Genomic DNA, 21,871 nt, shown 5'->3' with positions numbered 1-21,871 from the left:
AGTCTCGTAGGTTTCACTAAACCTTTCTGCTTTGAATCTCCAGACATCTTTACTGTCAATCTCCATCATGCTGTAATTATATATATATAATTACAGCATGATGAAGCATTTATTGCAGCTTTTGTCAGTGTACTACTGCAGCGGCACAGTTGTACCCTCCATTGACCCCACATGTGTCTGCTCAGTTATCTTAAGGGGTGTTTTTATCTCGGTCTTCAACCGTTTGGGTTCCTGTTGATCTGATGTCTGTCCTTTCAGTCACTCATGTTCTGTCACTCTTCACACACCTTCATAAATGACTTTTCTTTCCGGTGAGCTAGTTTCTCAGGGACACAATGGGCAGCAGGAAAACCCCGGCCTCAGAGGGCCTTTCCCCTTTTAAACACTTCCCTCGGAGAGCCGCCTGTTCCTCACGTCATGGTCGCAGATAGCGGCGCGGGGGGGGGGGGGCGTCGGGGTCCAGTGTGTCCGTACAGCAGGGAGAATTTGTTATTCCCTCATCCATGAAGAATGACAGGTCTCCATTGTTTTCATTCTTTCACTCCTTCACTGCAACGACTCCTTTCCGTGCTGGAACAGGATATGGTGGCATTTTTTTTTGTTTGTTTGGCGTTTTCAGCTTTTACTCCTCACATGGCTGCATTGTTTTCCACCAGGAAATATGATTAGTAATTCTGTAGTTGCTATATTTAATTGTGGCGCTGCTGGATGATCTTTTCAGGTTTCTTAATATATCACATGCAGACACGGGTGGAAAATAACTGCATGTCCTTGATTGCTTACATTTTATTCTACTTTTAATCCGCCATATTTCACAGGACACCATAGTACATTTTACTCTCTACTGAAATGGTCTGTCACGTGTACTAATTTGTTCCTTTTTAGCTAAATATTTGAAAATAAATCAAATATATATATATAGTCTAAAATAAAATACCCAATAGCCGGCTTGAATTAACCGTTAAGTAGTTTGCACTTTGTAATCTTTCCTGATCATGTGAAGCACTATTCGCTCTTCAAATATCGATTGATGGAGTTTTTGGTTGCTGTAATAACTTTTCCTGTCCACACAGGTTATTAAGAGCTGACGACAATAACAAACTCAAACTATTCATCACAAGGTAGATGAAAATAGATCTACTTGTTGTATTAATCCAGGAATTCATAGCCAAGGCAAGACGCTGTAGGTGTTATATTCTTGGACTGATTCAGCCTCTAAAGTCTTTCAAATGTAGGATGGAAAGATCATATCAGGCATGTATTAGTTTTCAGAGTATTTCTACATATGTCAACATGTCCGGAGGGGATGCTTGTTTAATCCTTCTGCCCCAGGAGTCTCCTTTGGGGGGGTGTTACTGCTGTGACTTCGACGGAGGTGGATGGGGGGGGAGGAGGAGGAGGAGGAGGAGGACCAGGAGTCAAAGTGCGCCTCCAGCAGCATTTATAGACATGGCCCCTTTACACAGCTGAGGGTCACTGTTGACATCCAGCCATCCTGCGCATGTATCCCCCCCCCCCTCCACGCCCCCCCCCCCCCCAACAGTGAGTCAGAGCTGTAGAAGACAGAGACACACTTCTCAACCCATTGTTCTCCTCTCAGTGTTCACCTTGAATCCTGAGCACCTGCTGTGCGGAGAAGATCACATCTGAACGGAAGCCTGGTGGATTTTTTGTTCAGTTCTTCCAAAACCAGCTGCCACCATTTGACTCGTGCCATGCACAACTCCAGCTACTCCCGGGCCAAGTTTGGCCTGGAGGCCAGGGAGTACAAGCACAAGCCCAAAGGGAAGAGCTGTGGCTACTACATGAGGATCGTCTTCTTCTTTTCCTCCCTGATCCAGTCGCTGATCATTGTCAGCTTGGTGCTTTTCCTCATCTACGGGCAGCCAGAGAAGTCTGCAGAAGAGAAGATGGTTGAGGTCAGAGATTCTTCTTGTAGTTCATTTAGTCAGATATTTAAAAGTCCCCCTAAAGGACTTTGTAAAATCTTATACTTTGATTTGAATTCGAATTTGTTACAGTATTATTACAGTATATTTTAATAAATGTAACGCCTTTTGGTCAAAATTGGACCCATTTTCATAGTTAATGCAACAACGAATTCAGATACACATATGCAACCCAAAAGGACATAATATGTCCTTGAAGTATCTGTATATGTGTATCTTGAAGGAGCTGGAGCTGAACTTCAACCGGATCAGTGACAACAACGTCCAGCTGAGGAAGGAGAAGGGCGAGCTGGGGGCTCAGCTGGGAGCTCGCACAGCCGAGAAAGCTGCTCTGGAGACAGAGCTGGCAAAGCTGAGGACTAGTTACAACTTATCAGAAAACGCGTTAAAGGACATGAAGGTAAGTTGCTGACCTGATTGGTACAATGTTAAGCAGCTGATTGGTAGTTTTAAAACATCTAAATCTGAAGGTTTTAACCGGGATTATTGTACTAGTTTGTCTTTTTGTGAGCAGTGGTGGAATTAGAAACCAGATATTTTACTTCTGCATTGAAAATACCTTTGTTAAAAGTATATAGTGTATCAAAAACTCTTTAAAGAATGCAAGAAATAAAAAAAAATAACATTCGAACATTACATGGAAAAAGTGGCAAATACTCAATTATGCTGAAAAGTTTTATATATTCTAATATTTCCACCTAAAATGTATGAAGAACTAAGTGAAGTACGTTGTAAGTACATTGGTTGAGTAAATGTACTGAGTTACACCATGTTATGCCAATAATAATAAATCCAACGATGAATTCTTTTTCTTTCCATTTCCCAGGCTAGCAGAAGGATCCTTCCAGCAGCCCCGGTGCAGCGTACAACTAATCAATGCCCGTCCTGTCCTATATCCATTAACATCGGTATGCACTACATACCAATACTATGATACTCTCCAATACTTTAACCTGTAATTGATTAATGACCCTTTTGGTATTAAACAAACAACCAAGCATTTTAAATGTTCTCCTGAATTATGTCACATAACTGATCTATAAAATATTTACAAATGTCTGTTACTAAAGGTCAAATTAATATTGAAAAGTTCCTGTGATAATTCTGCTCTCCAGCTGATCATAAGAGGCTGCAGAACACCTACGAACAACTGCGAGAGGACCTCAAGAACACAAACAGAAACTTCAGCCAGACGATGCAGTCCTTGAACAAAGAGAGAGACGCCGCCGTCAGAGACGCAGACACGCAGCGCCATGAGGCCACTCGCCTGCGCGGCGAGAGCAGCAAGCTGCAGGAGCAGCTCACCACCTACACAAAGTACTGCTTCTCCACATGATCTGCAGCTGGAAATACTAAGACTAAACATTGATCTCTTGCTCTGATGTTGTTTTTTTACCCAGGAAGTGCAAAGAGGACTTTGCTCAGTCTCTGGACGGAATAGAAACCGTCACCAGCGAATTCCTGAAAAAGATCGAGAACTTCTTTCCCCACCAGCTGACCTTTCACCTCACCTGTGAAAGCCAGAACGCCGAGATGGAGAAGATCAAAAACAGCTGCACAAACCTGTCCAAAGATGTGGAGAAAAGGTTCCAGCTGTATTTAAACGCAGTGGGCGACAGGGTATGGACGAGATATCATGTGCTGATTTGATGTCCTCTTGTATATAACATGGAGTAGAACCTGATTTACTTTTACATCAGACACATCCGTCACAAGTAAAAAGCCTTATTATAGTAAGATACACATATAAACACAATCACATTATCAGAAAAATGTGCTGAAATGATAATAAGGAACATATTCATGAAACATGAAAAGGATCATTAACAGAGAAGAACAGATGAAAACAATTCTGCTTCATTTGCTTTTTCATTCTGACTTTTCTCTAAAACGTGCTCCCTTTATAAATATTTGAATCTTTTACCTCTTCAAGCCGCAGAAAATAAATTAAATAAATATCTGACCATCTGAGTTAGTTAGAAAAAAACATAATGCAAATGTATTTTATAAACCATCCATCCTAAATGGAAATACCAATAGTGTCTTGTGATGATGTAAATCAAATTTAGCAGGGTAAAAAGTACAATAATTAATAAATAAATATTAAGTATAGTAGCACAAAAAAGATTTACTCAATTAGTGTGTCATAATGTTGAGTTTTTTCTGAATTTGTACTTGTTCTCGCAAACCTTCCTATAACCCTCCCTGTAAACTCCATGACTCTGATGGAATATTCCAAATAACAAATAGGAAACCAGTTTCTCAAGGGAGGAAGTGAATAATTTACAATAAAACTACAGCCACAGAGCCAGATGTGGTCTGAGGTCTCTGCTGATACAGCAAAGTGCAGAAAAACAAAAGTCGCCATGGAAAAAACATCAGTATAGTGATAAGTCATAAAAGAGTCAAATATCTAATATAAAGTTTGATTACATTATGTTAAAAAAGCGTATTCAAAAAGCACAGTATAGTATGTTGAAAGAAGTCATAGAGTATTATATCACATTTAAGAAGTATTCTTCGTTCAGGTGGCGGCGATCCAATCAGAGTCCAGTGAGCTGCAGGTGAGAAGCTCGCACTGCCAACGCGACCACAGCAGGGCGGTCGAGAAGCTCCGGGAGATGCAAACGACTCACGACGCCAAGGTAGTAATTGTGTCCTAGTGAGGATCTTATAAGAAACGTGGGACAAATAAGGTTAAACCTGTTTTATCACATCGTTTCCATTTTGTTCAGGTGGAGAAATTACTGAAGGAGCAGATGGAGCTGAGAGAAACCCTCCAGCGAATGGCCCTCTCTCGGCACAATGTCCAGGGAAAATAGAAACAGAACCAGCTAGTACTTCTGAGCCGACGTAGGAAAGAAACAAAAGGAAGGCAGTGGCCACCAATGATTGAAACCTTGAGAACCCTAAAGATCTTGTATTTAGCTTTGCGTCCTTGGTGTCACTGATGACTCAGAGGTGCAGAGGTAAGGTGGCGCCTGTGGACTCAGCAGAAAAGAGGAACGTGAGGTCAGCAGCAGGAAGCATGCACACTTAAGATAACAAAGGACAAACATTTTTAACAAGTCATACATTTACAAAATGCACCATTTCATGCAGTTAAATAAGCCAGCTGCCCAGAGGCTCACGTTGGAGTGTAAAACTCCAACGGTAGACCTCATGTGGGAAAAGATCCCAAAGAGCATGTGATTACATGTCTGCCTAAAGAAGATGAATCAAAGCTTCATCTTTTGTTATAGTTCTTGTGCTGAGACATCACCTCATTGCTGTTATACTTCATCTTTCAGGGTAAAATAAATGACCTGGATGAGCTGGATGAGGGAAGTCACACGTCACATCACATCAGTGATCAACATTTTCTATATACTCCTGATTCAATACAACGTGTAAATAGTCTACTCTGACTTCATATTAATGACATATTTACTGTTGTTCTGTGCATCATTTTTATGAATTAGACGATTCATTTGTATTTTACAGTTTACAAAAAGAAAAGTTACACTTTTTGATGGAATTGCTGTGAATAACCATGGGTTCATACAGGTAAATGTACAAATCTTTATAAATACTTTCAATGTTTTGTCACTCATTGTGGTTTCTGCTGTTTAGGAAAACATTTAAGTTGAAATATGATTATATGAAGCAAAAAGTGACTCAACCCTGAGGTGCATCGTCCTCTGAACCGTTCGCCTCGCCCTTTAAAAACTCAACAAAGACTCTGACTTTGGGAAGCAGCTGCTTATTTGTCTGTTATGACGAAGTGATTTTCTATTAGTACAAAAGTTTGAATTTCTACCACACCCCGATTTACAATGCATACACCAACGAGGTCATTAACACCTTTTTCAGGAACCAGTAGGATGACACTTGACATGAATTAGATTGGAAGTACGAGTTTCTTTTATGAGAAGTGCACTGAATACTACTGTTCTCAAGCTTTACTACTTCCTTCTTCTTTCCATGAGCACAAAGTGAGGAGCCTTTGCAGTACGGCAGCTGGAAACAGCTGTGTTTACTTTGAACCGTTTTATGACTATTATCTCGTTAAAAACTACTTACAGACCTATGTATATGTCCATATAGCTTTTTTACCATTCTGATCCCCATCAATTCATTGAAATGTTCAATTTATAACACTTTCAAATTTGAATACTTATTTTACATTGAAGGTTATGTACAATTTTTGGGGGAATTTGACACTGATGAACTGTTCAAATCAGTGTAAAAACAGAATAAAGATTTTCAAGGCTAGAAATATGACATTTGTGTTTATTGAAATGGAACAACCATTTCTATGCTTTAAATAGAGTAGAAAGAAGAGACTCACAGGTAAGACAGTCTGCCTCCTGTCCACAGGAAATCCTTTGTATAATATAACGTGTTTACAATCCGCATTCATACGTACACACCCCAACGTCTGGTCTAACAGCAACACAGTGGAACCGGGCTGTACCAAACCTGGCTGTGCATCTCAGGGCAGCAACTAATGACAACTACAGGAAACTGTATAAATATATAGTATTTATCCAAAGCACCAAGGAACAGAACACAGAATGGCACAGAACATCTGGATGCTCGTAACTAGCATTTAGTATAAAACACATTTCACACCTCACAGTTGTGATTAACGGATCACTTGCAGACACCACTTCAAAGAAGGACCGAGCTCCAGGAGTCACGCTTTAGATTAAAACTCGCCCGTGTCATTAATCAGGTGGAACATGAAAGAGGACAAAAAGAGGGCTGACGCAGCAGGGCGGAAAGAGGAAAGGTCCGATAGCACAGAGACAAAAAGATGTAGGGACGGGGAGTTATGCTGGCGTACAGCAGGGCGACTGTCGTCAGCGACCCGGGCCAGAAGGAACCGGCTGGGGAAGAAGGGTGAGGAGGTCAACGAGGGAACATAAATATTTGATCGCGGCCAGATTGACAAGAGAACAAAGGGCACAAAGTCATTGCCTCCGAAAACTGTCCCTTTCCCACAGAGCAGGAGGGGAGCTGGTAAACTCTGGTTTTCTCTCCGTATTAATGTTGCATATTAGTAAATTATGTATTAGTTGTACATGAGCTGCTTTATGGCCAGAGATGCACTTGGAACTTGGACTTCATTGCAATCAATCTTGAATCTTCAAATGTTGAAAGACAAAACTTAATAGACAGAAACAAACTTGCACTCCGCACGCACACAAATGATATCAGTACCCAAATAAATCTTCATTGTACTTCAGTACAAGTCATCCTCCCAAACACGACCTTGCAGAGGTCTGCAGCTGGCCGATCTACTTTAAAATTTAATCGTCTTCTTGGGACCCAAGAGTCCAATGTCCAACCAACAAAGGCTTTAAGAAGCTATTTTTACACTCAGAACTCTTGTCCAGGGTTGTGTCCTCTTGTGAGAACCATTTCAGTCTCCTTTACAGCATCATCTGTGTCCTGGTGACCCTGCAGCAAAGAACATACCTCTTCATTCCGGCAGCATACCAAAAATGGGGCCGTTCTCTTTCTTTACCGATACTCTGGAATCACACAAGAACACAGCCGTCCTCTGTAAGCAGAATAATATGAAATACATTTCATGTTTTCGCTTGTACTCAACTTCCTATTTTCCAATGCAAAAGTCTTTGAAGATGATATCCAGGATCTCCTCTGCCCCGACACGTCCAGTGATACGGGCCAGACTCATGAGAGCCAACCGGACGGCCTCGGCTGCCAGAGCGAGGTCAATGTCACGGTATCGCTGGTACTGAGCCAGCGCCGCAGAACACTGCTGCAGGTGGGCCCTGTGGCGGGCCTGGGTCAGGGTGGGGGCACAGGACAGGGGGTTGCCACACCTAGAGAGGAAGTTAAAGAACAAAATGAATGAAAGGGAGATACCAGCTTCTCCTCTAGGACGCAAAAATCTTGAAAGATTTTTTAATAACAGTTTTGAGGACATTTTACTACACGTGACATTTCATAGCGTGCTATAATATGACCTTTAAGGATATAGAGACAAGTCCCCTTCAAGGCCTGTTTTTATTTTTTTTAGGGCCGGGACTCGATTAAAAATATTAATATAATTAATTTGAGGCTTTGTAATTAATTAATCGAAATTAATCGCATTTTAATTTCATAAATATTTGACCTGAAAACAGTGAGAAGTAATTTTTTTCACATGGATTTTGATTTTTGTTCAACCAATCACTTCTGCTTTGAAAGAGTTTTGAGGTTTGAGTAGCAGTCTCAAGGTTAAATACGAGAAACAAAGGGTTGGTTAGTGTGTGGTGAAGTAGCACACCGGAAGAGCTACTGCCACCAGCCTGCACTGCATTTGAAGGTTGTGGGTTTGAGCCTTTGGCTTTACTTCAGGTTTGAGTAGCAATCTCAAGGTTATATACAACAAACAAAGGGCTGGTTAGTGTGTGGTGAATTAACACAGCGGAAGAGCTGCTGCCACAAGTCCCTGCACTGCACTTGAAGGTTGTGGGTTCAAGCCCAGTCTTGGGTTTGAGCCTTTGGCTTTACTTCAGGTTTGAGTAGCAATCTCAAGGTTAAATACAAGAAACAAATCATTGGTTAGTGTGTGGTGAAGTAGCACAGCAGAAGAGCTGCTGCCACCAGCCTGCACTGCATTTGAAGGTTATGGGTTCAAGCCCAGTCTTGGTTTTAAGCCTTTGGCTTTACTTCAGGTTTGAGTAGCAATCTCAAGGTTAAATACAACAAACAAAGGGTTGGTTATTGTGTGGTGAAGTAGCACAGTGGAAGAGCTGCTGCCACAAGCCTGCACTGCACTTGAAGTTTGTGGGTTCAAGCCCAGATGTGGAAATTGCATTTAAAAGAGTTTTAAAGTTTAACTGACATGCTCAAGGTTAAATAGGAGAATCAAAGTTGCCAAAATGTGACCAGGACTGGTAGTGTAGGGGTGCAAGCTAGAGCCCAGAAGCCTCTGTGCGCACCGCCAGTGGGTTCAAATCCCGCTCGTGCCAAGTCTTGAGCACACTACCGCAGAGGTAGTAGTGGGGGCATTGTCCCCACGGTTGTTTCTGAGAAGTGAACCCTAGGGGTTATGCAAAAACACAAGGCGCGTTCACTTGAGTTATGATGGCATGGTCAAGAATGATGAAGAATCTTTTGCTGATGAATTGAATTTGATGTTAATTGCTTTGCTTTAGCCTTTTAGCACTTATTAGCAGAGGTGGGATCAAGTCACTGTTAGGCAAGTCTCAAGTCATTGCCCTCGAGTCCCGAGTCAAGTCGAGTCAAAGGCAGGATGAGTCAGTAAAGATGAGCAGATGTGTCTCATTCAGTGGTCACACTGACATGAAACTTATTACAGCCTCTGAGGGCATTTTTCAAGACAATCACATGTTTGTCTACTTCAGGGCATCCTGTGGACAACCTTAAACTGACAGTCTGGCACAGGGTGTAGATTTGTTTACCCTTTTTAGTGCATCCACCCTCCAATTCTCTGTTACATTCAAATTCAGGAAGGATGAATAGCATGGTTGATCCTCCAAGATGCACCAATCCGTCTCTGGGGCAATATCCCATTAGGATTTTTTATAAATGTCAGTTACCCAAAACTAAAAAAGGATTTAGGAAGAGCCACCATGTCCCTTGAGGGTTGAACCCAGATAAGGTTTAAAGTACAGAAATTTGGGGCATTTGGCATTAGTGACAGGGACGTGTAGGTTGCTCCATCTAAGATCATTCCAGTCATGTCATGGGAAAAAAACATTGTGAAAAAAGTCAAAATATGTAGGGTCAAAAAATGTCAGATTTTTTTAAAATAGGTAAAAAATTATTATAAAAAAATATATGTAAGGTCAATATATATATATATAATATATAATATATATATTATTAGGGCCGGGACTCGATTAAAAATATCTAATTAGAGGCTTTGTAATTAATTAATCAAAATGAATCGCCTAACCCCTATAGGTAAGTAGACCTTCTGTAAAGTATGTTTTTTAAGTAGACCAATACTTTCAAGTACATTTAGAACATTGGTTATTTTTTCAGACGTGGACTTAGTTACCCTGGTCCTTAAACCAGTCATCTGGTGCAGTGTGGGTTGGGTGTGGGTCCTTGTACGTCCACGCTAGCTGCTAATTGTGTTGCGTTGAGGTGATACTTGAGGCTCGATGTGAATTCCTTGTTGCACAGCTTGCACACAACCACGCTCTTATCGACGCTTCCATCCGTGTGTTTATTATAATAAGATTTCCCATTCACGGGGCCACCCGACACGGTCTCGTCAGCTTCTTCGTTCATGTTCACTGTGGTTTGTTGTTGTCTGAAGTCATGGACGCTAGTTGGTGCTCCAGTAAAATCGGTCCTCCGAAACTCATCCAGTGAGAAACGTTCCGCGGTGCAAAAAATAAGTGTAAAAATGCGTAAAAAATGTTTAATGTGTTATTTTTTGTGTAATTAATTAATCTTAATTCACATTGTAATTAATTAATCATAATTAACGCGCTAAAGTCGCAGCCCTAATTTTTTTATTTATTATTTTGTGACCTAATTAGAGCATTTCTTTTGTTGACATTCTACATCATGCCTCTTTAGGACTTCTTTAGACATACAATTCTTTAGGACAGAATATAATTGGTTCTCTTGTGTGTTTTGTTACATACTATGGCTTTTCATGACTTTTGCAATTTAAACCTTTCATGACTTTTGCAATTTAAACCTTTTCTCAACATAAACTTTTTTTTTTCCTCTTTCTCTCCTATGAATATTTCAACATACAATGCGTTATACATTATATACTTTTGCTTATATATACACTATATTTACTATGCTTTTATTAACCTTACTATCTTATAGCTTTTCTTGGTAAATAGGTTTTTATAACCTTTTCTTTATACATATATTTTGTTACACAAATGCATTAGGACATCACAGAGGAATCAATATTTTGGACTCTTCACAAAGATTTAGGATGAATATGGAGCGATGGAACATCTGGAACGTCAGCGACCGTCAAAACTCACAGAGTCCTGACACTGTTGTGAAGCACGGCGAGGAAGTCCTGAAGTCCCTCAGTAGTGATGCAAGATATTTGACAGACAGGCGGGAGTCCAGAGACCAACCTCAGCTCCCTGTCCAGCTTCAGCCCATTTCCCTCAGGCAACAGGTCCCTTTTATTAAGCACCAAAAGAAACCGGTCTTCTGGAAATACTGTGAAAATAAAAGAATCAAGAAAACACGTTGATCAATTGCCAATGATTCAACTATTACTCCTTCCGGCACAGAAATGTCTACATGAACGGTCCTGATGAGCCCCTGCTCAAATGAAGTACATGTCGATTTACACTGGCACCATTTAACAATGCATCATGAGTAAGTACCTGGTGCCAAAATCAATCTAACACTTATACAAGGTAAACAAGCAAAGAACAGAGGCCTGTTTGATGGGGAGAGAGTCTCTAGCCATCCCACGTGCACTTCACTGCACGAGAAATTCACTAAAAAAAGATCACCGACAGTGCAAGTGGAGCATGTGAGGCCAAGATATCATACCGGTCTCAGGCTGCTCAGGCTGAGTGGGCAGGACACTGCTGAGGTGCCCTTGCAGAAAGGTTGCAATTTTCTTTGCATCAGAAGGTAGAAGAGTACAGTCCACAACCACCAAGGTCAGGTCTGCCTGCTGCACTCTGGAAAAGGGGAACAGCCTCAACACTTGATCAACAGCATTTTGTGATGTATAGTTTGTACTGAGGGGTACTGGAGTCATAAAGGGATGGACCAATGGAGCGTTGTTTAGATGCTGCAGTCAACCTGAGTATCGTTGCTGACCACGTCCCACCCTTTATGACCACAGTGCACCGTCTTCTCATGGTTACTTCCAGCAGGATATTGCACCATGTCACAAATGAGATGGACCAAAATCTCACAGGAAGGTTTGCCGGGACCGTGTGGATATTTGATAAATAGGTATATTCTTCTGATAGGAAGCTGTGAGGAGACCCTGCCCAGCCCCCTATGGCATTAACACGTAGAATGAATGAATCTGAATGGTTATCACTTTGAGAGCTCCTTTAAACTTGGTGCCACTTGGCAGTTAGCAGCAGCGGATGCTCACCACGTCCTTCCTGTAGTGACCCAGGTCACAAGCCTCTGACCTGCTCCCTGCACAAAGAGTTCCCCGTAGAACACACACTGCCCACCCTTCCTATGGGGTCACCAGGTCACCCAGATAACTTGCACAAACAATGAAGGAATTACAGCAGGTTTGCTCTGAAAATTCTGTTTTTGTTATCACATTTTCATTAGTGATGTCACAGAAGTGTTTAGTGTCTCATTTTCTTTAGATTATACTATTATGAATACATTTACTTCATGAACTACATTTCCAAAAGCTTTCAGAGTGAAAAAGGTATTGGTCAGATTTAGGAGATGTAATATCTAATAGATGTGTCTGATGCTTTATCGGCCTGCCAAGCACACAAGCACTCAGAAAACAATAGACACTTGTCTTCTCCAAAGGAAAATGTCTAATATTTGTACTGGATAGTTGAGCTGAAGTCAATAAATTTTGTAGATCCTTCAGCCAATTGCAAGTTGTGTCAAATCGCTGTATTTGGTAAAACCTCCTTGTCTCTCTGACACCAAATCACGTGACAAACAGCTGATCTGACACACGGCATGTTCTTTGGGTGCTCGTATGTCTGATGGACAGTCAGCTTGTATATGATAAAGTACTGTCATTGTTCCCTAGTGTAAATAGTGGAGGCTATCAGTGGATTGTCTTATTTGTTAATTCTGTACATGAAGAAGCTCTTGATGGTAAATACTGAGAATCGTCATTACGCAACCTCCTGAGAGTGTTATTATGTATTTATAACTACGGCTCAGTTATAATATAAACTCTGGACATTAGATAGACATTACAAAAGTAGAACTGATTTTCCGGGGGAAAGCGATGACTTATTTCTTCCTTTCTTTGTTTTCAAGGACATGTGTTGTGTGTCTTGATAAAGATCAGCATTTCTTCACAACACGTGTCTCACTATCTTGTAGCGGAAAACATTCTGATTACAATTTCTCAATATTTTGTGATACCATCATCACAATTTTTACAACACAGGAAAACTGATCTGAATAACTTTATAAAAGTATTAAGAATGACACGTGTTTCCTCCCCCAACCTTTCCCGAGCGCGGCGGACCCCCTCCCTCTCCACCAGGTCGGGGCTCTCTCTGAGGCCGGCTGTGTCGCTCAGCAGGACGGGGAATCCCCCGATGTCCAGGGCCGTCTCCACCACGTCCCTGGTGGTGCCAGCAATGGGAGACACAATGGCCGCAGGCCTCTGGCCTGCATGAAGAAAGGTTCATCAAGAAGAGTGACTTCCACTATTTTTCATTTTCTAGCTTTCATTCAACTAATCCCAATGCTAATTATCCTGAAACAAATATATTGGGCTTATTCCAGTCCTAATTATGAAATACATTAATGATCACATTATTTATCAGCCTCATTTAGACAAATCTATACGTTCTAAAGCTCTGCATTACACAAACAAAACAGAAGATGTTTTGTCATCATTTTGATAGAACCTTTAAGAATTTGGCAGTAAGTATCCCATGTTAAAAAAAACAATGCCAACTTACAAATAATTGTCTATGCTAGCTGGGTGTAAGCCAAGGCCTCAGGGAAGACTAATCAAAAGAGGAAATGATCACATGATTGTATCGGAAGTTTGATAAATATGTCTATTCTTCTGATAGGAAGCTGTGAGGAGACGCTGCCAAGCCCCCTATTTAGATAGATAGTTTAAATAGAGTGATTTTTAATGATTAAGGATACCATATTGTAAACAAACATAACCTTAGAGCATAAAAGGGCATTCATCAAGTTGCCACCTAGTGTGGATAGACAAGGGAATAACTCATTTAAAAAGGCAACAACTTAACAGTGTATCTCTATATATATATTTATTAAATTAATTGTCTGGAGCACGGCCAGAACGTAGATAGGAAGCCATTTAATCTGTGTCTGGAAAAGTCTGACTATTGTAATTCATGTGAGCCTAGAGCAGGATTGATGTTAAAATGGTGTCTGACCACACATTCTTTTGTAGTTTCGTAGCTGCGAAAAGCACCAACTACACTTGTATAGTGTAATATAAAGGTGGACCATATACTGAGGACTTATTAAACTTTTGTGAGATTCTTTAAATAAACTCTAAACTTTGCAAGTCCCTCCTGCGTATAGTGATAGATAAACATGGCTGACAGCAGAATGATTGGAAGGTTTGGTCTGAGATGATAGGAAGTTATTCTTTGTGTTCATCACGTCCTCTTACACAGTGCGTTAAGGAGGCTACTCTTTCCCGCGTTGGTGGCTCCTGCGATGACAACCTGGACGCCGCTGCGTAGCCGCTCGCCCCTCCTCTCGTCCTGTAGGTGGCGCTCCATCTCTGCTTGCAGATCGCACACCCATTGGTCCACTGTGGGAGTTGAGAAGGAAATAAAGACGGAGGAGGGAACTGGGCCTGACCAACAAAACTTCACTTTCACAGCTTAACGAAGGGAATTTATGTACAGCCTGCATACGGCATGCATACGGCCTGCACACGGCCTACATACAGCCTGCATACAGCCTGCATACAGCCTGCATACACAGAAGCCCAAACCTAATTGTTCATGCACACAGTATGCACACTGAGCTCAGTAAGTTACTGCTGACAGCACTATTCCTGTAAGTTTGGCTTTGAAGCGAAGACAAACGCCTCAACTGTCCCCGTGGCCTTATCTACATACTTCCTAAAAGGAAATAGTCATTTAGACAGTTTGAGTTCTACGCTTTTCCATACAGTGCAGCAAACACACCTGATGGCCAGTCGAATGTTCAAACAGGGAAGGAAAGTCAGCCTCTTTCAGATAGAAACAGACCCCTAAAAAAGCCCGGGGGAAGATGGGACTTTTCTGTTATGATTCTCCTGTAAAGAGGAGGACAAAGTGTCCACTTACCTTTGTCTAAGACCCCGTCCTCGATGAGCTCATCCTCACTGAAGTCTATGAAGGCCTCAACATGAGCCAGACACTGTGCAGAAGGGAAGAGGCTGAAATCAGTGTTAGAAATGAACACCGTGGTTCCACTATATAAAAAATAAAATAAATTCAGAAGTTGAACTAATTATTTTCCATTTATATTCCATTTATTTGCATGTTGAATTGACAGAAAACAGTTTAACGCCGAAAAAAGTTTGTTTCTATTATGCAAAGATTTGATTGAGTGTTCACCCATATGCATACATCATACATCAACGCAGCACATTTTAGAAATCAGACACTACTGGAACCATTAAAGCACTAGTTCCACGTCGGGTAAGTGTTTCCACAGCAGCATCAATCTGCATCTTGACTGAAATGTGGTACATTAACTCAATACTATTAAGGGTGCACAAAAACAGGAAGCGTCAGATTCCCATACTTACATACACAAAAGTGGGAAGTCAACGTTATTGTTTTAATGTCAAATAAAGGTTTGACCCTTTGCATCTAGCAGATGGTATACTTCTGATTATAGCTTGTCCAAAGAATGTGACTCCAAAGTAGAGGTGTAGATTTTTCTAGGAACTCTCCTTAAACGAGTTGCAGAGGAGAAGCTGAACAAAGTTCCTCCAGGGAGATCACCTGGACCCGTTGGTCAGATCTGTTGCCAAATGGCTATATTCTTCTAAACAATTCACAGCGGAGGGTTTGGCCTGCGTCCATTAAGTTGAATTGTTCATCTGCGGTCAATGACCTTTTGTTTTAAGAGAAATGTGATTTAAAAAACATTGTCAAGAACATGCTGATCATGGAATAAGCTTATTTGGAAGTTGTATAAATGACCGTTAAACAGTGAACTACAAGTCAGTGTCCCAAACAACTAATATGCAGGAACCTACGTACAGGTGTGTAGTACAGGTTTAATGTCTAAAGCTAATGTCCAGTTGATGCATCTCTTTACACTATAAAGTGATGCATGGACCACCATGTGAAGAGGCAGACATTCATTTTACTCATTGAGGTTTGAAATCGGTTCAGTTTAAAGGTTTGCAGCCACGGGCAGCTTTGCTTTCCTAACCAAAGCCACCGTATCACCATGTCATTCCATCAGGAACACCCGCGCCCGACATTTGTTGCAACAAATGGAAAATCCAGTTGTGCGTGGGCGATACTCCCATGACAATCACAGCACAATACTAAGCCCACCGGGGAGAACAAGGCATAAGGAAAGAGTGATTTATACGTGTCCTGGACCCCTGTAACAGTGTGTCCTGTTGAGATAACATCAAATAAGCTAAATGTATCTTTTAACATCAGCGATGTCACTCATCATTCTTCCTTTGTTACACTATCTTATCTGTATTATTTGGTATACAGTTTCAAATATGGTTTAGATAAGAGCAACAATACTGCTGCCCAGAATACACGGTGTGCTCGTCTTAAGACATGCAGCAGCTGTGGGTGGTAATTCATCTTCAATCCATCCAAAACAACACAAAGCCACATGTGCTGAGATGGGAAAACAATACATTGGAGTAAAACACCACTGCTTTACAAAAACTTCTTATGTAGTTAATAAGTTAAAATAGAGAACTCTGAACATTACTCGTTTTATAAGAATTAACAATTAGAGAGGTCACTGCGGTACAGATCCACCTTTTATCTGTATTACGAGGTCTTCTGAATAGAAAAGAGATGCTGTTGGCACAGAGCCATTCACTCTAATAGTAATAAAAACAGCACCCCATGAAGGATCTTAACAAATGTGATCCATATATTGATCAGAAGTTTTAGTGAATACAATTGTATTGTTGTAAAAAGAAATTGTGAAATGAACTATAAGATTCCCTGGAGTAATTACAATTATTCGTTTGTGATTAGAAAGACGTATTCTGCGTCACTGAACCTTATTTTGATCTGAAGTAGAATGAAATTATTTTCCTTTAAACGCAACAATTTGCACGGTTTCATGTTGAGTGCCGGTATTGTGCTACATGTGCCAAAGCAACATGAAAACAGGAAGTCTCAGGTTCCTATTAGTTAATTCACAATGGTGGGGTTGAAAAAGCAGCTGTGGTGATAGAAAAAACAAAGCATTGTAGCACAGTACAGACACACGTTTTCCAAAACACTGTTTTCAGAGACGTCAGACATGAAGGGAGGTTGGCTTGTTTTTGCTGTCGTGCTTAATCAGAATGAGACCAAATTACCAAAGTTTCTAAAGGCCCTCTGTTCACCTGTCACTGTAAAAACTAGGTCTGGTTGGGATGTTGGTTTAAAATCACAACAAATAAATGTCTGATTACACTAATAGAATCCACTGATCTTTGTGTAGAAACTAGAAGATCAAGATAAATTCAGTTAATTGTTTATAGTGTGGAGGAATGATACAACATACTTAAATTGAATCTATGAGTATATATATATATATATATAAATATAAAAGGCAGGAAAAATTCTAAACTTAAAAACGTAAAGTCCAAAAAGTTGAGAAGGTGACAAGCAGTTGAAAAGCATCCCGCCGCCGGTGTTTGACCGCAGTGACGGACCTACCCGTTTCACTTGGTGGGTCCAGTCCCGATAAAGACGTCCCAGCTCCCCCGACATCTGCCTGAGAGCCTGTCTCCTCTGAGCCTCCGTCTCAGCATGGATCAGATCCCCGAGCCCCTCCACCTGCAGGGGCATTTACAAATGATGTCTGTATGTTATATTTACCCATGTCTGGCCCCAATGTTGTTCACATATGTGATGCAGTGTGAAAGATTTATATTATGTTGTGGTGCTGCAGCACGGGCACCATACTTTTTTCTCATGGACATCTTATTTTCACAGAGATAACTATGATGATCTGTTATTTTTGACGGAAGGAAGCCTTGGGTTTCCTTGAATGTCATTTAAGGAATTTTCATACTTTCCGACACGAATGTGACCAAATATGGATTTGGATGAAATAAATACTTGCGGAAATCTATTCAATCATAACAGACTGTAAACAGAATACCAAGAATAGGCACTTAATAATGGAAGAATGCATACTTGGCAGCTTTATGAAGATGAAATGAACATCTACCAGAGCCCAGTAGCTTTAGCTGTAAATTTACATTTGACAGATCAATAAAAGAAGGGTCCAAAGGGCAATATATGTAAAGGAGACATATTCCACTGTTGACTTCATGCACTGGAAATCCCTGTTAATTTCCTACTCTTTTTATTCGACATTGACGCAGCAAAAGGCTCCTGAGGATTAATCTGCACGTATCCGCCTCAACGTGTTTTGACATTGTCGCGTTGAACTACCTCCGTTAAACCCAGCTTCCCCGCTTGAAAGGCCCTCCGTGTGAACTCTCCAGCTTCAGCAGGCCTCATGCCAGGCACGCTTCCTGACAGACACACAAACACAACATGGAGAAATGAATGGGACCCAAGTTGGGCATGAATCATGCACCCGACTCACACACATTCACAGAAAACAGGGAGGATTGGATGTGAGGGTCAACGCGTCACTCAGGCTTCACTTGGAATGAAAACAGGCACAAGTCAAGGTTAAAGAGGCAACGCTTTCATGTTTTTAGGAACCACTTTTTACTTCACATCAGTAAGAAACAACACTGCAGGAAACATCCATTATTTGTCAAATGTGGGTCATGATCTGTAACTAGAGGAAAATATTATTTTTTCTAAACAACAATGTCACAATCAATGTCACTTCCCTGTTTCTTAAAAACGCAGGATCATTGTCATCATTTATAACAAGCTTCATACTTTATACAATACTGCCCCCTACGAGACCAGTGAGAGTATTGCAGATACTATTGTAATATAACGTCTTCATTCCAGAGGCATTGCTACGCCTGCCAAAGCACATTTCATAAGTATCTTAGAAGTAGGAATATATTTCCTTTTAAGTCAGAGTGATGTGCAGCCACATGACTCAAATAGTTAGTGCGTTAAAGGCTTACAGCTTTGAAGTCAAAGCTGCGGACGCACACTTACCAAACATGCGTCACATGACACTGTATGTATGTGTGTGTGTGTCTATACCGCATTATATAAAGTTGTGTCCTGTTCAGGATATCTTTATATCTTACCGAGAGCGTGTAAGACAGCAGTGATGACAGCAGGACCGCCGTGGATGTGGAACTCCACACTGTCCTCCCCGGTGAAGCTGTGGGGCGCTAAGAATATGAACACATGAAACACAACAACTCATTCATTGTGTCATTTAATACGCAAAATACTAATATGTCAAAGATAGAGTTCATTAAACTTGGTCTAGTACAAGTGGTCGATACTGATGGAACTTCAGATATTAGACTACATGAAGGTTAGTATGTCGACTATTGATTCCAAATTGCAGCAAGAGAAAAACAACTTTAAAAGCATGTTGTGCAGGAATTGAAGCTTAATGGCAAATTCACACAACAGGGCGGCAGCTCTTATTTTAGCTGCCAGACCATTTTTTGAGCTCCCGGAAAAAATCCATCAATTAGAGCCAATCCATGTGTGAACTGACCAAAGATGCAAACCAAACGTTCTGTTGGGGCCTCGCAGAAGTCCAGAAATCGTGCTAAACATCTGGACTCGTCTGGGAGTCTTTTGGGGACTTATAACTTATTGAGGGGAATCCTGGGGAATTTGCAGTTATTTTTGTTGTTGCAGCTGCACTTCTTTCATGTGTTTGTGTGGTCACACCCAGTGAGCCCATTGGCTGGTGCCTGACTACAAGATAGAAACTGAGGGATGGAAATAGTACTTTTATCTAAAAAGTGACAATTGGTGCTGATTAGGTTGATCAGGGTATCTTAACCCACATCCTGTGGTACTGCCCCAGAGTGCACGACCTTTGGACATCAGTTTATGTATGTATCCACAGAAGTGTTGGCCGGTAAGTCCTTTTAGGATTTGTTTTTGTCGTTTTCACCTTTGTAAAAGCATTTCCCTACATTGTTTGTAATATATACAGACCTGGGAACCAGAGGACAAGTCCACGGTCCAGCACTTCTTTGGATTGAGGATCTGTGATGCTGCGTAACAGGGCCGTGCGTGGAGGAGGGAGGTTGCCACTGAGCCCGGTCATACACTTCAGGGCCGTGGCTGAGGCTGGACCACTGGCTCGTACTACAGCCACTCCACACCTGCCATGGCCCGATGACAACGCAAAAATGGTCTCAGCATCGGCCAGTGCAACTGGGACTCCATCACAGGTGGACACTAATCTGCGGGCTGGAGTTCTTCTGCCGGAGAGATTAGTGAATGGTAAGACAACCACAGCTTATCACTAATATCGTAGTGGTCTAATAATCAAATGATGCCATACATGCTTTACAAATCAGCACAAACGTAGAGCCAATAATCTGGAGCACAAGTGTCGTTTTCATGCATTTAAATAAATGGCAAAGGAAAAATACAAACATATTCCTAGATCTTCAACTACCTTTTCTGCAGGGTAAATATTGGAATATTTTATTGCCAAATACATGTAGTGCCTTGGGGGCTTCACAAAATGTATTGTAACAAACATTAAATCTTTCTATCGAATCTACATCGTAATATTTAAGGAAAAGACAAAGGTTACAGGGTGGTGGTTTCTGAACTGGCAGTGACTAGTGCATTAGTTAGTGGCCAACACACAGACATTGAGGTGGAGTTTAACAAACCTTGGCCTAAGACTGTGGACAGCAGCTCTCCACATCCCACAGAACGCTGATGGCAGCATGGCGCTATGACTCTAGAAAACTTATAAGCGGTTCCTGGTTAGACTCGGACTGACGTTTGTCTTTGCAAAAATCATAGTGTTTACCTCACTGCTATCTGCACTAACGTCGGAGGGAGCGTTACCCGGCCAGCGGACACATTTATTGAGCCGTATTTATTTTCTGTTAAAGCTTAACAACATTCAAATGCTACTCATCAATCGTTTGTATTTCGGTTACCAAAATGTCTTCCTGTCTTCCTCGATTGTAATTGGACGGCACTTTCTACAGCGTCCACTATTTTAAAATCTGATTTGTTCAACACCTGTCAATCTGCAGTTAATCCCGCCTTCTGTGCGCCCTTTAAATCAGTCCGTGTAGCTACCGTTGCTCACGATCTATTTGTCCGTTTGTCTTCATCATTTTCCATTTTAACATAGTGTTTGTCTAAATGTTCTTGTCAAATGACAAAGAGTTTTGGAAGATGTGTTTTTAAACTAAAACTAGCCCTTTTGCCCTTGTGGAGACAACAATGCTCTGGTAGGTTTTTCAATTTCCCCTCTGCTGTTTCCTAGAATTTGAAATGCAAATCTATTTAGATCACAAAAAGAGAATTGCTCCTCCTCCACATAATGTAAGAATTATATTTTTCTGTAGGTGCTAAGACTGACTTTATGTGTCTCTTAAACTTGGCGGTGTGGACTACAGTGTAAAATAAAAATCTGTTGAAAATTACAGCCTCAACAAATAAGAATTACGGTATGTTTTTGGCAATTGTCTTTCATGGTCCATATCCAAAATATAATCACTGAGTAAAAAGTTGGTGTGCACGTGTGTCTGTGTGTGTATGTATGTACAGTGTGTTCCACTGCAGCTGTTGAGGTGGTGAGTAAGCAGAATTCATGCTGGAAGTTTACTTATGAGGTGTGAGCTGCACAAGGGGAAGGGCTGCCTGACTGCTTTCTGTTCATTGGAACATGGAGGGATGACCAATCCAGGTAGATGATGTACACATGCTGACAAGACAAGGCCCGAGGCCCCGTGACCTTTGACCTGAGATCAAAATAATTGATGTGTGCACAAAGTGTGACGACTGCCACTTCACGGCTGTTGAGCAGCATCAATGCATCTATGTCTCTTCTGACCAAAAAGAATATTAACAAAAAAAAGTAGTATTTTATTTTTTAGGAACATTTAAAACACCTTCAGGAAAAACTGTTCATGAAAATTCATCAGTGTTTGT

General features: G+C 41.1%; 2 protein-coding genes across 7 annotated transcripts; one reads left to right on the top strand and one right to left on the bottom strand.

Moving 5' to 3' along the window:
• The first annotated feature begins 1,715 nt into the window (after positions 1–1,715).
• plvapb (plasmalemma vesicle associated protein b) lies at positions 1,716–5,011 on the top strand. Its single transcript, XM_037469608.2, has 7 exons — positions 1,716–1,919; positions 2,173–2,349; positions 2,776–2,857; positions 3,065–3,266; positions 3,350–3,569; positions 4,478–4,594; positions 4,685–5,011. Exons 1-7 carry the CDS (start codon positions 1,716–1,718, stop codon positions 4,769–4,771), a joined length of 1,089 nt encoding a protein of 362 aa, XP_037325505.2. The 3' UTR covers positions 4,772–5,011.
• Positions 1,774–20,904, bottom strand: gtpbp3 (GTP binding protein 3, mitochondrial). 6 transcript variants are annotated; one of them, XR_005120141.2, is made up of 15 exons: positions 20,593–20,904; positions 19,901–20,169; positions 19,024–19,110; positions 18,233–18,315; positions 17,489–17,608; positions 14,912–14,984; positions 14,245–14,388; positions 13,088–13,253; positions 11,460–11,593; positions 10,931–11,117; positions 7,549–7,783; positions 7,413–7,468; positions 4,454–4,619; positions 3,461–3,512; positions 1,774–1,896 (listed from the first exon to the last, which is right to left on the bottom strand). XR_005120141.2 is itself a non-coding variant. In XM_037469606.2 (12 exons), the coding sequence occupies exons 1-11, from the start codon at positions 20,649–20,651 to the stop codon at positions 7,552–7,554; spliced, it is 1,554 nt and encodes a 517-aa protein (XP_037325503.2). In that variant the 5' UTR covers positions 20,652–20,904; the 3' UTR covers positions 5,088–7,468; positions 7,549–7,551. The 6 variants fall into 6 exon arrangements, 2 of the variants coding, with proteins under 2 accessions (XP_037325503.2, XP_037325502.2); XR_005120138.2 differs by having other exon boundaries at positions 7,413–7,783; XR_005120140.2 differs by lacking the exons at positions 1,774–1,896; positions 3,461–3,512; positions 4,454–4,619 and adding an exon at positions 5,088–6,820.
• Between the last annotated feature and the right edge of the window lie 967 nt (positions 20,905–21,871).

This window comes from Pungitius pungitius, chromosome 7, assembly GCF_949316345.1.
Source record: "Pungitius pungitius chromosome 7, fPunPun2.1, whole genome shotgun sequence".
Lineage (NCBI taxonomy): Eukaryota > Metazoa > Chordata > Actinopteri > Perciformes > Gasterosteidae > Pungitius > Pungitius pungitius.
The sequence above is the reverse complement of the archived record's forward strand: the minus strand, read 5'-3'. Positions and strand labels throughout refer to the sequence as shown.

Coding starts and splice junctions, on each gene's coding strand:
- gtpbp3 (XM_037469605.2), bottom strand. CDS start 20,651: ATGCTGCCATCAGCGTTCTGTGGGATGTGGAGAGCTGCTGTCCACAGT. Junction 19,111..19,900: donor ACTTGTCCTCTGGTTCCCAG/GTCTGTATATAT, acceptor TCATATTCTTAG/CGCCCCACAGCTTCACCGGG. Junction 18,316..19,023: donor TGCTGTCTTACACGCTCTCG/GTAAGATATAAA, acceptor TGTGTCTGTCAG/GAAGCGTGCCTGGCATGAGG.
- plvapb (XM_037469608.2), top strand. CDS start 1,716: ATGCACAACTCCAGCTACTCCCGGGCCAAGTTTGGCCTGGAGGCCAGG. Junction 3,570..4,477: donor TAAACGCAGTGGGCGACAGG/GTATGGACGAGA, acceptor TTCTTCGTTCAG/GTGGCGGCGATCCAATCAGA. Junction 4,595..4,684: donor AAACGACTCACGACGCCAAG/GTAGTAATTGTG, acceptor CATTTTGTTCAG/GTGGAGAAATTACTGAAGGA.